Source organism: Coenobita brevimanus, chromosome 44 (assembly GCF_032717465.1).
Source record: "Coenobita brevimanus isolate Jiangsu-jjx chromosome 44, ASM3271746v2, whole genome shotgun sequence".
Lineage (NCBI taxonomy): Eukaryota > Metazoa > Arthropoda > Malacostraca > Decapoda > Coenobitidae > Coenobita > Coenobita brevimanus.
This window is the reverse complement of record NC_136997.1, coordinates 49789024-49801523: the sequence shown is the minus strand read 5'-3', so window position 1 is coordinate 49801523 and position 12500 is coordinate 49789024. Positions and strand designations below refer to the sequence as shown.

General features: G+C 43.3%; 1 protein-coding gene across 1 annotated transcript in view; it reads left to right on the top strand.

The window, feature by feature from the left end:
• Positions 1 to 12500, top strand: part of LOC145398196 (cell division control protein 42 homolog) — a 130609-nt gene that overhangs the window by 7325 nt on the left and 110784 nt on the right. Inside the window, exon 2 of the mRNA XM_080271152.1 lies at positions 1852 to 1910. Within this exon, the coding sequence (XP_080127278.1) occupies positions 1852 to 1910 (59 nt within the window). The remainder of the gene's footprint in view (positions 1 to 1851; positions 1911 to 12500) is intronic.

Here is a 12500-nt window from a genome sequence, read left to right as displayed (position 1 = left end):
ATACTCTTTCCCCACCAGCCAGGGTTAAGTCATGTGTGTGTGGGCGCGGGAACACATGACTGCCAGCCGTATGAGGAATCCACGCCTGTGTTTATAAATGTTTTTCTCTTACTTAAATTTCTGGTTTAATAAAGAGGAAATGTTATATCTTGCCACCGTTGCTGTCTGACCTTACATAGAACTTACCGAGTGTTTGAATTTAGAGATATTTGAGTTTCAGAACATCTCACTTCTGCACATGATAATTGTTTAGGCTGGGAGACGAAGCTACGAGGATTAATTTATTTATTTATTGTCTATGAATCAAAACAGTCTCTTGGATATTCTGTCGAGGATTTAGGGCCGTGTGAGAGAGTGTACCAGATCAATTTTTTCACTGTACGGTATCACAAATGGTACAGTACCGTAGTGCGAGTTATGACATTTATCCGTACCGCAGCATACCTTTACTTGCTCCCTCCCCCCTGCCTCTCTCTCTCTCTCTCTCTCTCTCTCTCTCAGACAGGTTAAAGAACTGTGTTGTGAAATTCTGACCTTCCTTCTTCATGTGCGGTTATTCTCTCTCTCTCTCTCTGTCAGAGTAATATCTGTTCATTATTGCTATTTACGGCCCCTTATTATTGTCCGGCAAGATAACATAGCTTTACTAATAATGTTAATAATAATAATAATAATAATAATAATAATGAGGAGGAGGAGGAGGAGTGTAATAATAATAATAATAATAATAATAATAATGATGTTGATGATGAGGAGGAGGAGGATAATGATAACAATGACTAGAATGAGCTCAGAGCACATACCGGTATTACCTCCGCCAATGCCATTGCCATTAAAAAGGATCCGGATCCGGATCCGTGGATATAGGATCCGGATCTGTCCCCAAATTTAATCAATTCTTTCTTGGCCCGTGGCCCACCCTTCCACAAAATTTCATCAAAATCCGGCCTAACTTTTTGAGTAATCCTTCTAACAGACAAACAAACAAACAAACCAGTGCTGGCAGAAACATAATCTTGGCGGAGGTAATAATAATAATAATAATAATAATGATAACCACTGCAGTCATGTCGCCCCCTGTAAAAGTTAACAGCATTAGACTACAATATACTGTAGGTGTATTACAATTCTGCAAGCACAGCATTGAACGTAGGCTAGTATATTTATTGCTTGTAGGCTGTTATTAACTTTGCACCGAGGAGGATGTGCTGGGTTATCTATCTGTCTATCTATCTATATCTATCTATCTCTTTATGGATGGTATCTATCCATCTATCTATCTGTATCTATCTGTCTTTGTCTATCCATCTAAACTTGCGATATGAATGGAGTGGAGTTGCTTTTAACGAATTGTAAAAACTACTGTTATTATTATTATTATTATTGTTATTATTATTATTATTATTAATATTAACTAGGATTACACTGTTCTTCATCTTTTTTCTGTTATTATTATTATTATTATTATTATTATTATTATTATTATTATTTCCGGGTGATGTAATCTATCTTCTCATTATTATTATTATTATTATTATTATTATTGTTATTATCATCATCATCATTATTATTTGCTTCTGCTGTAATGTATCTTCTATCTATCTTCTATCTATTCTGCCTTCAGGCCTACTTCTAAATCTGAATCAGTGTTTAATAGGAATGGGACAAAAGAGATAAAAATGTTAATGTTCTATTTGCCTAGCTATTGCCAGACGCCTTTATCCCGTAAGGGGCGGCCACAAACAAATCGCCTCCATGTCGCCCTGTCCCCCGCCATTTCACTGCCCTCCCCCCAGCTCACACCTCTCATATAAATAATGTTAAATAATGGAATTCTTTTATCTTTCGCAGTTGTGGTGAACGTCGACAATCAGCCAATCAGATTACAGCTTTGCGATACAGCGGGACAGGTAGGTGCAGGATCTGTCTGTCTGTCTATCTGTCTATCTATCTGTCTGTCTTTCTGTCTATCTATCTGTCTATCTATATATATGTTTGCCTATCTTTATTTCTGTCTATCCATCTGTCTATCTATCTGTCTATCTATCTATCTACTTCCCAATTCACTGGCTATATATCCATCCTTTTGCCAGTGTGTGTATAACTGGATCTGTCTTCATCCATCCGTCTATCTATCTATCTGTCTATCTATCTATCCATCCATCCCTCTGTCTCTCTACCCATTTATCTATCTGTCTCTATCTATCGCTATATCCATCCGTCTATCCATCCATCCATCTATCCATCTATCAATCTCTCGACTCGTATCTCTCTATGTGTCTGTCTGTCTATCTAGTATTGACTCGAACTATAGTCAGTTTTTCTTGACTTGGCAAATATCCTTAACCCCTTTTAGCTCAGGTGATGGCCAGGTATAGTCAGATTGAAGGGCCAGTTTGACTATACTCCTCTCACCTTAACTTGATCCAGATTTTCGTCCTTGTGTAACGTACTCCTTGTAAGTTTGTGCCAGAGAAAGACAATGATACGGCCCTGTAGTTCTTCTTCGTGACTAGCATCATATTCTAGTGTAAATCCATTGTTACAGCTCGGCGCTTGAAGGCAAAAGAAGCCCTAAAATAACTTAATACGTAGCGGTGAGAAAATGCTGAGAGAGAGAGAGAGAGAGAGAGATTCGAGTTATATTAGGACAGAGAATATACCTAGCATCTCTCAGCTTAGGAATATTAACCAGCAGAGGAAAGGGAGAATCAGAAGAGGTGAAATATTAGGGCAGAGAAATATTCCAAGCCTCTCTCAGCTTAGGAATATTAGCCAGCAGAGGAAAGTGAGAATCTGAAGAGGTGAAATATTAGGGCAGAGAAATATTCCAAGCCTCTCTCAGCTTAGGAATATTAGCCAGCAGAGGAAAGTGAGAATCAGAAGAGGTGAAGTAATACAGCAGAGAAATATACTGAGCCTCTCTCAGCTTAGGAATATTAGCCAGCAGAGGAAAGTGAGAATCAGAAGAGGTGAAATATTAGGGCAGAGAAATATACCAAGCCTCTCTCAGCCTAGGAATATTAGCCAGCAGAGGAAAGGGAGAATCAGTGGAGGTGAAATAATAGGGCAGAGAAATATACCTAGCATCTCTCAGCTTAGGAATATTAGCCAGCAGAGGAAAGGGAGAATCAGAAGAGGTGAAATATTAGGGCAGAGAAATATTCCAAGCCTCTCTCAGCTTAGGAATATTAGCCAGCAGAGGAAAGGGAGAATCTGAAGAGGTGAAATATTAGGGCAGAGAAATATATCAAGCCTCTCTCAGCTTAGGAATATTAGCCAGCAGAGGAAAGTGAGAATCAGAAGAGGTGAAATACTAGGGCAGAGAAATATACCAAGCCTCTCTCAGCCTAGGAATATTAGCCAGCAGAGGAAAGTGAGAATCAGAAGAGGTGAAAATAGGGCAGAGAAATATCCCAAGCCTCTCTCAGCTGAGGAATATTAACCAGCAGAGGAAAGTGAGAATCAGAAGAGGTGAAAATAGGGAAGCGAAATATACTAGGCCTCTCTTAGCCTAGGAATATTAACCAGCAGAGGGAAAGTAGAAGCAGAAGAGGTGAAAATAGGGAAGAGAAATATACTAGGCCTCTCTCAGCTTAGGAATATTAGCCAGCAGAGGAAAGTGAAAAGGTGAAGAGGTAAAAATGTTAAGTGAAATGTGGCAAACCTTCTGAACCTTTTTTGGGATGTTTTGCATCAGTGGCTGCTCATCTCTTTCGCCCTTATCACCTTAGCATTTATTTTCATCTGATTCTTATCTTTTGCAGTTTATCGTTCCAGGTTCAGTGTAGGATGTGTTAAATAAAATAATAATTGTTAGTTATTCGAGTCGCCTACTTACACACACACACACACACACACACACACACACACACACACACACACACACACACACACACACACACACACACACACACACACACACATTCGCTCCCTATCAGCTTCAAGCCTGTGAATGAGTTTTTTTAAGGCCTGTTTTCCTGTTTCTATCAACACCGTTCACAGCCTTACCGCCCAGAGAGAGAGAGGGGGGGGGGGCAGAAGAAGCGGCATGACCTGATGTTGACCTGCTGTAACTGTAAGGATGTTTGCAGTTTTTTTTCCCCAGCTTCTCAAACACCTGTCATTATTCTCGTCGGTTAAGGAAGCTCCCTAACACCTTTTTCTTCCATATTTATTTTTGGATACGGCTGGCTAATATCGTTGTGTATGTTATTTATGCCGAGTAGGTGATATTGGAATGATTCAAGTAACACAGAAGAGGATGGCAAGGTGTGGTAAGCGAAATAAATAGCTTAGGATGTGTTAGGGAGCTTCCTTGGCCGACGAGAAGACAGGCCCAAGAAGCATTCAACATGGTGTCTGTTGGTTTATGAGTGCTGTGTTTTACTTACGGTGTTATTTTTGTTTTCACTTCGTTTTTGTCATCACCATTCACAAGTGACATCATCCCCAGAAAGCTAGTGTCCATGGTTAATACTGTTATAACCTTAGGATTCATCCCACTCCTGACACCAGTTTTTACAACCTTAGGATTAATACCATTCCTAACACCAGTTGTTACACTGTAAGGTTCGTTGATAGCCTACATTGAGAACGGCGTGTAGACAGGCAGAGATGTTAATCAAAGGCTGCTGCACACTTCCGGGTTTTATTCCTTCTAGATACAGCTTTTTCTCTCACATTAACTCTATCCTTACCCACCATTAGCCTACTCATTCACTGGCTGACTCTCACTTACTGACTGATTCACTACTCTGTCGCAGACTTTGTGTATCACTGTCCGTATGCCGCTGGCTCACTGACTTCACTGACGAGAAATGGACTTCCACACACACACACTCACTCTGCCTGATACTGACTAAAACTGGAAATATGACTGTCTTGGATGCAGAAAGGTCCTGAAATACCCTCCCACCAGCGCAAGGCCAGAACTCGAGAACCTAGTACAGAACTCACATTATCTGATGCAATAATTCTTGATCCTAGGAGAGAACTCACATTTTCTCACAAAATAATACAATGAAATTAACAGTGCACAATAACAGTGATGACAAGAGCTAATTCCCTCGGTAACATAGAAAGAAAACAAAACATATGCTGAGATTTCCAAAATGTTCCTCACGTCTCTAGCCACAAACACTAACCTAATCCTACCACCATAACAATGTTCTTCTTTCTTGAATATACACTAACTTTCTCATAGTAGTCATTCACTTTCTCATATTTTCAGCTGTTCATTGTTTCTCCTCATCAGCCCCATTCACAAACACCTAATAATCGAGAGCTTAATAACGAGATTTTAAAGGCATTGGTGTACGATAACTCTCACTTCATTATTATATTCCTATCCGTTTCAAATATCCAGGATTTTTTTTTATCTTTTTATCGGGACGTCACGGGTTTATATTCCTCTCCGTTTCAAATATCCGGGATTTTTTTTTTTATCTTTGTATCTTTATTTCTTCATTTATCCGGAATGTTATTAATCTCTTTTCTCTTTTTTATTGTTTTTTCATCGCCGCCATTCACACCTATCGAGCCAGCTAGCGAGAGAGCCTACGAATGTTGTTGTCTGGGCGTCACAGGTTTATATTCTTCTCCGTTTCAAATACCCGGAATGTTAATAATTTTTCTTTTTTCATGTATCCGGGATGTTATTAACATTTTTATCTTTTTTTATTTTTTCACCACCGCCATTCACACCTATCCAGCCAACTAGCGAGAGAGCCTACGAGTGTTGACGGCGGGGCGTCGCGGGTGATACAAGCGAGTCTACCTAATATGGCGCGCCCACCAATGAATGGGTGAGAGCGGGAGGTCAAGGGTGGATTCTGGGAGGAAGTGCTCGCCCCTCTTATCTGCTATTTTTTTATTCTTTGAGAGAGAGAGAGAGAGAGAGAGAGAGAGAGAGAGAGAGAGAGAGCTTTTCGTTGCATGTTTTTTTTTGTTGGCTTTGAGCACAGCGCTTTTTTTCTTTTGAGAGAGAGAGAGAGAGAGAATTTTCGTTGCTTTTTTTTCCCCCTTGGCTTTATGAGTGCTAAACGCCTTTTAAGAGAGAGAGAGAGAGAGAGAGAGAGAGAGAGAGAGAGAGAGAGAATTTTCGTTGTGCAAGTGTTCTGGGGTGACGGTATGAGCATTTAGCGCCTTTGAGAGAGAGAGAGAGAGAGAATTTTCGTTGTGCAAGTGTTTTTGTTGTTGTTGTTGACGATATGAGCACTTAGCGCCTTTTAGAGAGAGAGAGAGAGAGAGAGAGAGAGAGAGAGACGCGGGATCTTTATGAAAGAATATTATTTTTTTTATGTTTGTTTATGAGTGCTTGGCGTCAGTAGGTAAAGCAAGACTGTATAAGCGTCCCCTTTATTTTTACACCCGCGCTTGCGAATCGGCAGAAGGTGTTGTGTTTTGCTCGACGTGTGTGTGTGTGTGTGTGTGTGTGTGTGTGTGTGTGTGTGTGTGTGTGAGAGAGAGAGAGAGAGAGAGGATTTTGGACATGTCGTGTGCATAAATTTCGTTAATAAAAATAATCTCGCCATTCAAGTCCCCATAAGCCTAAATCCACCTCAGAGGCACAAACACCCACATTTAGGCGATTTATTCCACATCAGGTAGTCTTGCTTTAAAAATATATACATACCTATTTATTCATATACATATATTCTTTGCCTGTGGTGTGTGTGTGTGTGTGTAAGAGAGAGAGAGAGAGAGAGAGAGAGAACGTCTGTATGTGTGTGTGTGTGTGTGTGTGTGTGTAAGTTTATTTGTGTGTGTAGCCTATGTATGTGTTTACTCGTGTTTTCATACTTATTTTATCGTGTTCTTAGCATCGTGCAGTGAGGAATTTAGTCATAGAGGGGCATTTAGATAAGGAAACTTTAGATAAAACTTTAATATGTGTTCACTCGCTTGGTTTCGTGTTTTGTGAGAGAGTGAGTGTCGTGAGCACCAACATTACTCCCAGTCAGTTGCTGTATATGGCGAGGGACTGGTTTGAGAGAGAGAGAGAGAGAGAGAGAGAGAGAGAGAGAGAGAGAGAGGGGGGGGGAGAAACCAGAAAGGAAAGATGTGAGAAAGAAGAATGGAAGAATGGAGGGAGGTTAATATAACGAGAGAGAGAGAGAGAGAGAGAGAGAGAGAGAGAGAGAGAGAGAGAGGGAAGGGGGGGCGGAAGAGGCTAGAAAGGAAAGATGAGAGAGAGAAAGAAGGATGGAAGAATGGATGGAGGAGAGAGGAGAAAGGATGGAGTGAGAGAGAGAGAGAGAGAGAGAGAGAGAGAGAGAGAGAGAGAGAGAGAGAGGTGGAAGAAACCAGAAAGGAAAGATGTAAGAGAGAAAGAAGCAGGATGGAAGAATGGATGGAGGAGAGAAGAGAAAGGATGGAGAGAGAGAGAGAGAGGGGAGGGGGGGGATGAACGGAGGGGTGGGGAGAAGAGAAGGGAGAAAGAGAGGGGAGAAAATAGTTTTGTGAGGAGAAGAGAGAAAAAGAGTGAAGAGGAAGAACGATAGAAGAAGAGAACTTGGAGAGAAGAGAAGAAGAGAGGAGGACAGGAGGCGATTGGAGGGAAGAGAAGGAAAAGAGAGTGGAGAAAAAGGAGGAAAGAAGGCTTAGAGAGAGAGAGAGAGAGAGAGAGGACTGGGGTAGGAAAGATATTTGGATGAGAAGGAAACAGGTTTGGCAGGATGAGAACCACGTCTTAGAGAGAGAGAGAGAGAGAGAGAGAGAAGGAAGTGGGGAGCAAGGGTAGAGAAAGTGGAGGAGGAAGTTAGGGTGGAAGATGGGAGGAGAATATATGCATGTGGAGGAGAGAGGAAAGTAATGTTAGGGGAGGGAGGAAGGAAGGGAGGTAGGGAGTAAGAGAGAGAGGGAGGGAAAGAAGGAAGTAGGAAGGATAGAGATATAGAGGGGAAAAAAATACCTCCATGGGATAGAGGGAGGGAAGGGTAGTGTGAGGGAGGGAGGGAGAGAAGGGAGAAGGGAAGAGGAGGAGGGGAGGAAGTAGGGTGTAGGGAGTAATGTCGTTTGACTAATGATATTGAGTTAATGAAGCATTGCCTCCCCTCACTCACTCAACCCTCCCCTCCCCTCATTCACTTCAACCTGCCCTCACCTGCCCTCCCATCACTCACCTAACCTGCCTTGCCCTCCTCCCCTCCCTCCCCAGCTTTGCCCTTCCCTTCCATTTCATTTCCTTCCCTCCCTTTCCTCACCTTTCCATTCCTTCACCTCAGTGTGGTACCGGTAGTTAATGAGAAAGAACTTTTACTTTCTCATTCTCATTTTTTGTGTATGTCTGCCCTCCTCTGTTCCTATTTTCCCTTTTCTTTGTCACTTTACAACGCTGGGTGGTAATCATGTAACCGAAGTACAGGGTGATGTGGAGCCTGCTATGGTGCCCCTGCTAGCTGGGTGGAGAGAAGCAAATGCGACGTCCACCCAGGAACCTAACCTCCACACCTTTTCCCCGTGGCGAGGCAGTGTCCGCCGCAATGCAACATCGGCTTATTGCACGGGATGGCTCAGCAGGGGCGGTTGCATGCCTGCGGTTGGTAGGTCTGCTCAGCCAGACACTAGGATGGATTGGCAACAATTCCCTCACCTCACACTCCTTACCTACATTGCCTTTCCCTCCTCTCCCCTCCTTACCTACCTTGCCCTCCTGTCCTTTCCTCTTCTTACCTACCTTGCCCTCCTCTCCTTTCCTCTCCTTACCCACCTTGCCCTCCTCTCCTCTCCTGTCTGTCTGTCTGTCTGCATGTCTATCTCTCTCATCTATCTATCTATCTATCTATCAGTCCCGGAGATGGTAGCCACAAAGAGATTTCTAGTACTTTGTCTGTCCATATGTTCAAAAGAGTACAATGGAATACCGAAGACAGCAGACAGCCACACACCTATTGATCCTTTTATGGCTGTTGGTTTGAAAGAGGACTGTAAGCATCCTATCTAATTTTGTGAGCTCAAAGACAGCAAAGCAAGAAACTATAAGAAAAACAACCAATACTTTTAAGTGGTGATAAAATTCCCCTTGTCTTCATGATCATTATTATCATCATCACTGTTTTTGGTTATATGACTCACATCGACCTTTAGCCAGCCCTCGTGGGTCATGCAGGAATGTGTGTGTGTGTGTGTGTGTGTGTGTGTGTGTGTGTGTGTGTGTGTGTGTGTGTGTGTGTGTATAGAGGAGTTGTGTAGGTGGTGGTGGTGGTGGTGAAGGCAGTGTGTGTGGTGGTGGTGGTGAAGGCAGTGTGTGGTGGTGGTGGTGAAGGCAGTGTGTGTGGTGGTTTTGGTGGTGGTGGTGAAGGCAGTGTGTGTGGTGGTGGCGGTGGTGTGGTGGTGCTGGTGGTGGTAGTTGTGAAGGCAGTGTGGTGTTGCTGGTGGTAGTGGTGAAGAAGGCAGTGTGGTGTTGCTGGTGGTGGTGGTGGTGGTGAAGGCAGTGTGTGTGGTGTTGGTGGTGATAGTAGTGGTGAATACAGTGTGTGTGGTGGTGGTGTGTGGGCGATGGTGGTGGTGGAGTGTGTGTGGGTGTGGGTGGGACAGGTTGAAATAAGGGTAAGTGTGGGTGTGGGTGATGGAGGAGAGGTCAGGAAAGAAGTTCACAGTTTATATTAGGGTGATGATTCCAGTCTTTGTACACTGTGCTCTTTTCACTCTAACTTGGCCTAAAATTGCCATCTCTCCATCGCGAATACTCAGTTGTGACAAGAGATTAACACTGGAATATGATACTAGTCACGAAGAAGTGCTATGGAGAGTATGTAGAGCCAGATTAGCGTAGTTGGTGATAATGTATGTGTTATGTGCTCTTTTCACTCTAACTTGGCCTAAAATTGCCATATCTCGATCATCAATATTGAGTTGTGACAATAGATTAACACTGGAATATGATGCTAGTCACGAAGAAGTGCAATGGAAAGATGTAGGGCCGTAGCATTGTCACTTTTTTGGCACCGAACTCCGTGTAATAAGCTGTAAAAGGACGAAAATATGGGCCGGGTTAAGTTGAAAGGACTATAGTGGTGTTGATGCAAGTATATGAATTATGGACTGATTACCCTTCTCCCGCGTCCCACCATCCTCCTTTCGGGGGATTGGGAGGGAGCTGAGGGACGATTGTATAACCTGGCAGTGGAGTCGGGCAGGACTATCGGTGCCATCACGTGAAGGCGTCCTCAGCAGCAGCAGTAGTTAAGATACCATTACTATTTAGGGTTCAGTGTGTTGTAAATCCACATGGTAGTATCTCAGTCTGCTGGTGTGGGCGTGGGTGTGTCAATGGGAATAGGAAATGAATAAATGATGCAGAGAGTGTGGCAGTGGGAGTAGGAAATGAATAAATGAATCAGGGGGTGTGGCAGTGGGAGTAGGAAATGAATAAATGAATCAGGGGTGTGGCAGTGGGAGTAGGAAATGAATAAATGAATCAGGGGGTGTGGCAGTGGGAGTAGGAAATGAATAAATGATGCAGAGAGTGTGGCAGTGGGGATAGGAAATGAATAAATGAATCACGGGGTGTGGCAGTGGGAGTAGGAAATGAATAAATGAATCACGGGGTGTGGCAGTGGGAGTAGGAAATGAATAAATGAATCAGAGGATGTGGCAGTGGGAGTAGGAAATGAATAAATGCACATATATCCTGTATTCTTGCAAACTGCACTCTGTAATAAGGGATGCAGGCTAACTCTACCTAGTTATCGGAAGTGTTATAAAAGTGGCATTGAAGAATTAGGGGTATGGAGAGAGAGAGAGAGAGAGAGAGAGAGAGAGAGAGAGAGAGGGGTACAGTTAGAGATGATCTCATGGATTAATTATAAGACAATTCTCATCCTAAAGGTCATGAGTAATAACTGTAAGTCCGTAGAGGCTGGGAATTATGCCTTTGATTATTTAGCATTTATCGCTGAGAATTAGCATTACAAGTCACTGATATTTAGCACCTCTCTCTCTCTCTCTCTCTCTCTCTCTCTCTCTCTCTCTCTCATTCATTAATTAGGCAACTCAGTCATTTACTCACACATTCTATCTTAAACGTCCAGATCATTGTGTGTGTGTGTGTGTGTGTGTGTGTGTGTGTGTGTGTGTGTGTGTGTGTGTGTGTGTGTAAAGAAAAAAGAAAGAAACCAAGGCTGAACCATTACTAGTAAACGAACAAATAGGAAGCCAAATTCAAGATCCGTTCTTCTCGAGAGATCTGGGCACATACTGTAGCATTAAAGAGAGAGAGAGAGAGAGAGAGAGAGAGAGAGAGAGAGAGAGAGAGAGAGAGAGAGAGGAACCACTGGAGAGACAAAAATGTATGGAAAGAAGAATGAAGGATGCGAGAGTGTGTGGAATGATGACGGTGGTGGTGGTGATGAAGGCAGTGTGTGTGGTGGTGATGGTGAAGGCAGTGTGTGGTGGTTGTGGTGGTGAAGGTAGTGTGTGTGTGTGGTGGTGATGAAGGCAGTGTGTGTGGTGGTGGTGGTGGTGGTGGTGGTGAAGGCAGTGTGTGTGTGGTGGTGGTGAAGGCAGTGTGTGTGTGGTGGTGGTGAAGGCAGTGTGTGTGTGGTGGTGGTGAAGGCAGTGTGTGTGTGTGTGTGGTGGTGGTGAAGGCAGTGTGTATGTGTGTGGTGGTGAAGGCAGTGTGTGTGGTGTGGTGGTAAATGTAATGTTTGTGGTGGTGTTGGTGAAAGCAGTGTGTGGTGGTGGTGGTGGTGGTGGTGAAGGCAATATATTGAGTAGAGGAAGGTTATATGACTGAAAGTGAATGATGAAAGGGAGAATGTATAAATAAGATGAATATAAAGAATAATAGGGAAGAAGAAGGCTGAGAATACGTGATAGTATTCGTGGGAAGGATAGCATAAGAGATGAAGGAACGGGATAGATGGACAATGAAGAGGAGGGAAAGGGAACAGAAATGAAAATAAAATGAAGGAAAGGAGAATTATTGATGAATGGGGAAAAGGAGAGAAGGAAAGATATAAAGGGGAAAATAAATAGTACACTTGAGGAAGGAATATAATGACGATAAGAGCCAAACGAGGAAGAGGAGAAGGGAAAGACAGATAAATGAGGAAGAGGAGAAATGAAATATAAGAGGAAAGGAAATATGCAGCATAGTAGGGAAAGAGGAAGTGTTTGTGAGGAAGAGGGAGGGAAGTAGAGGGAAGTGGGATAGTGAGGAAGAAGAGTAGAAGGGAGGAGGGATAGGGAGGAAGAGAGATAGGTAAATGAGGAAGAGGAACAGAAAGGAGAAATGAAAATGCAAGAGGAAAGGGGGAAAATAGCTCACTAGGGAAAGAGGAAGTGTAGGTGGGGGAAGAGGACAGGAATTAGGAGGGGAGGGGGAGGGGGAGGGGGAAGGGGAGGCGCAGGATGACTCACCTCTCTAGCTCGCTGTCCTTAAAGGTGAGATGGCCAGCCTAGACTAAGATATTTTCGCCTCTATGCCCCTCACTCTCTAGGTTCATTTTCTCCTTACCAAGCGAGGAGGGGGAGAGGGGTGGGTTGGGGGGTGG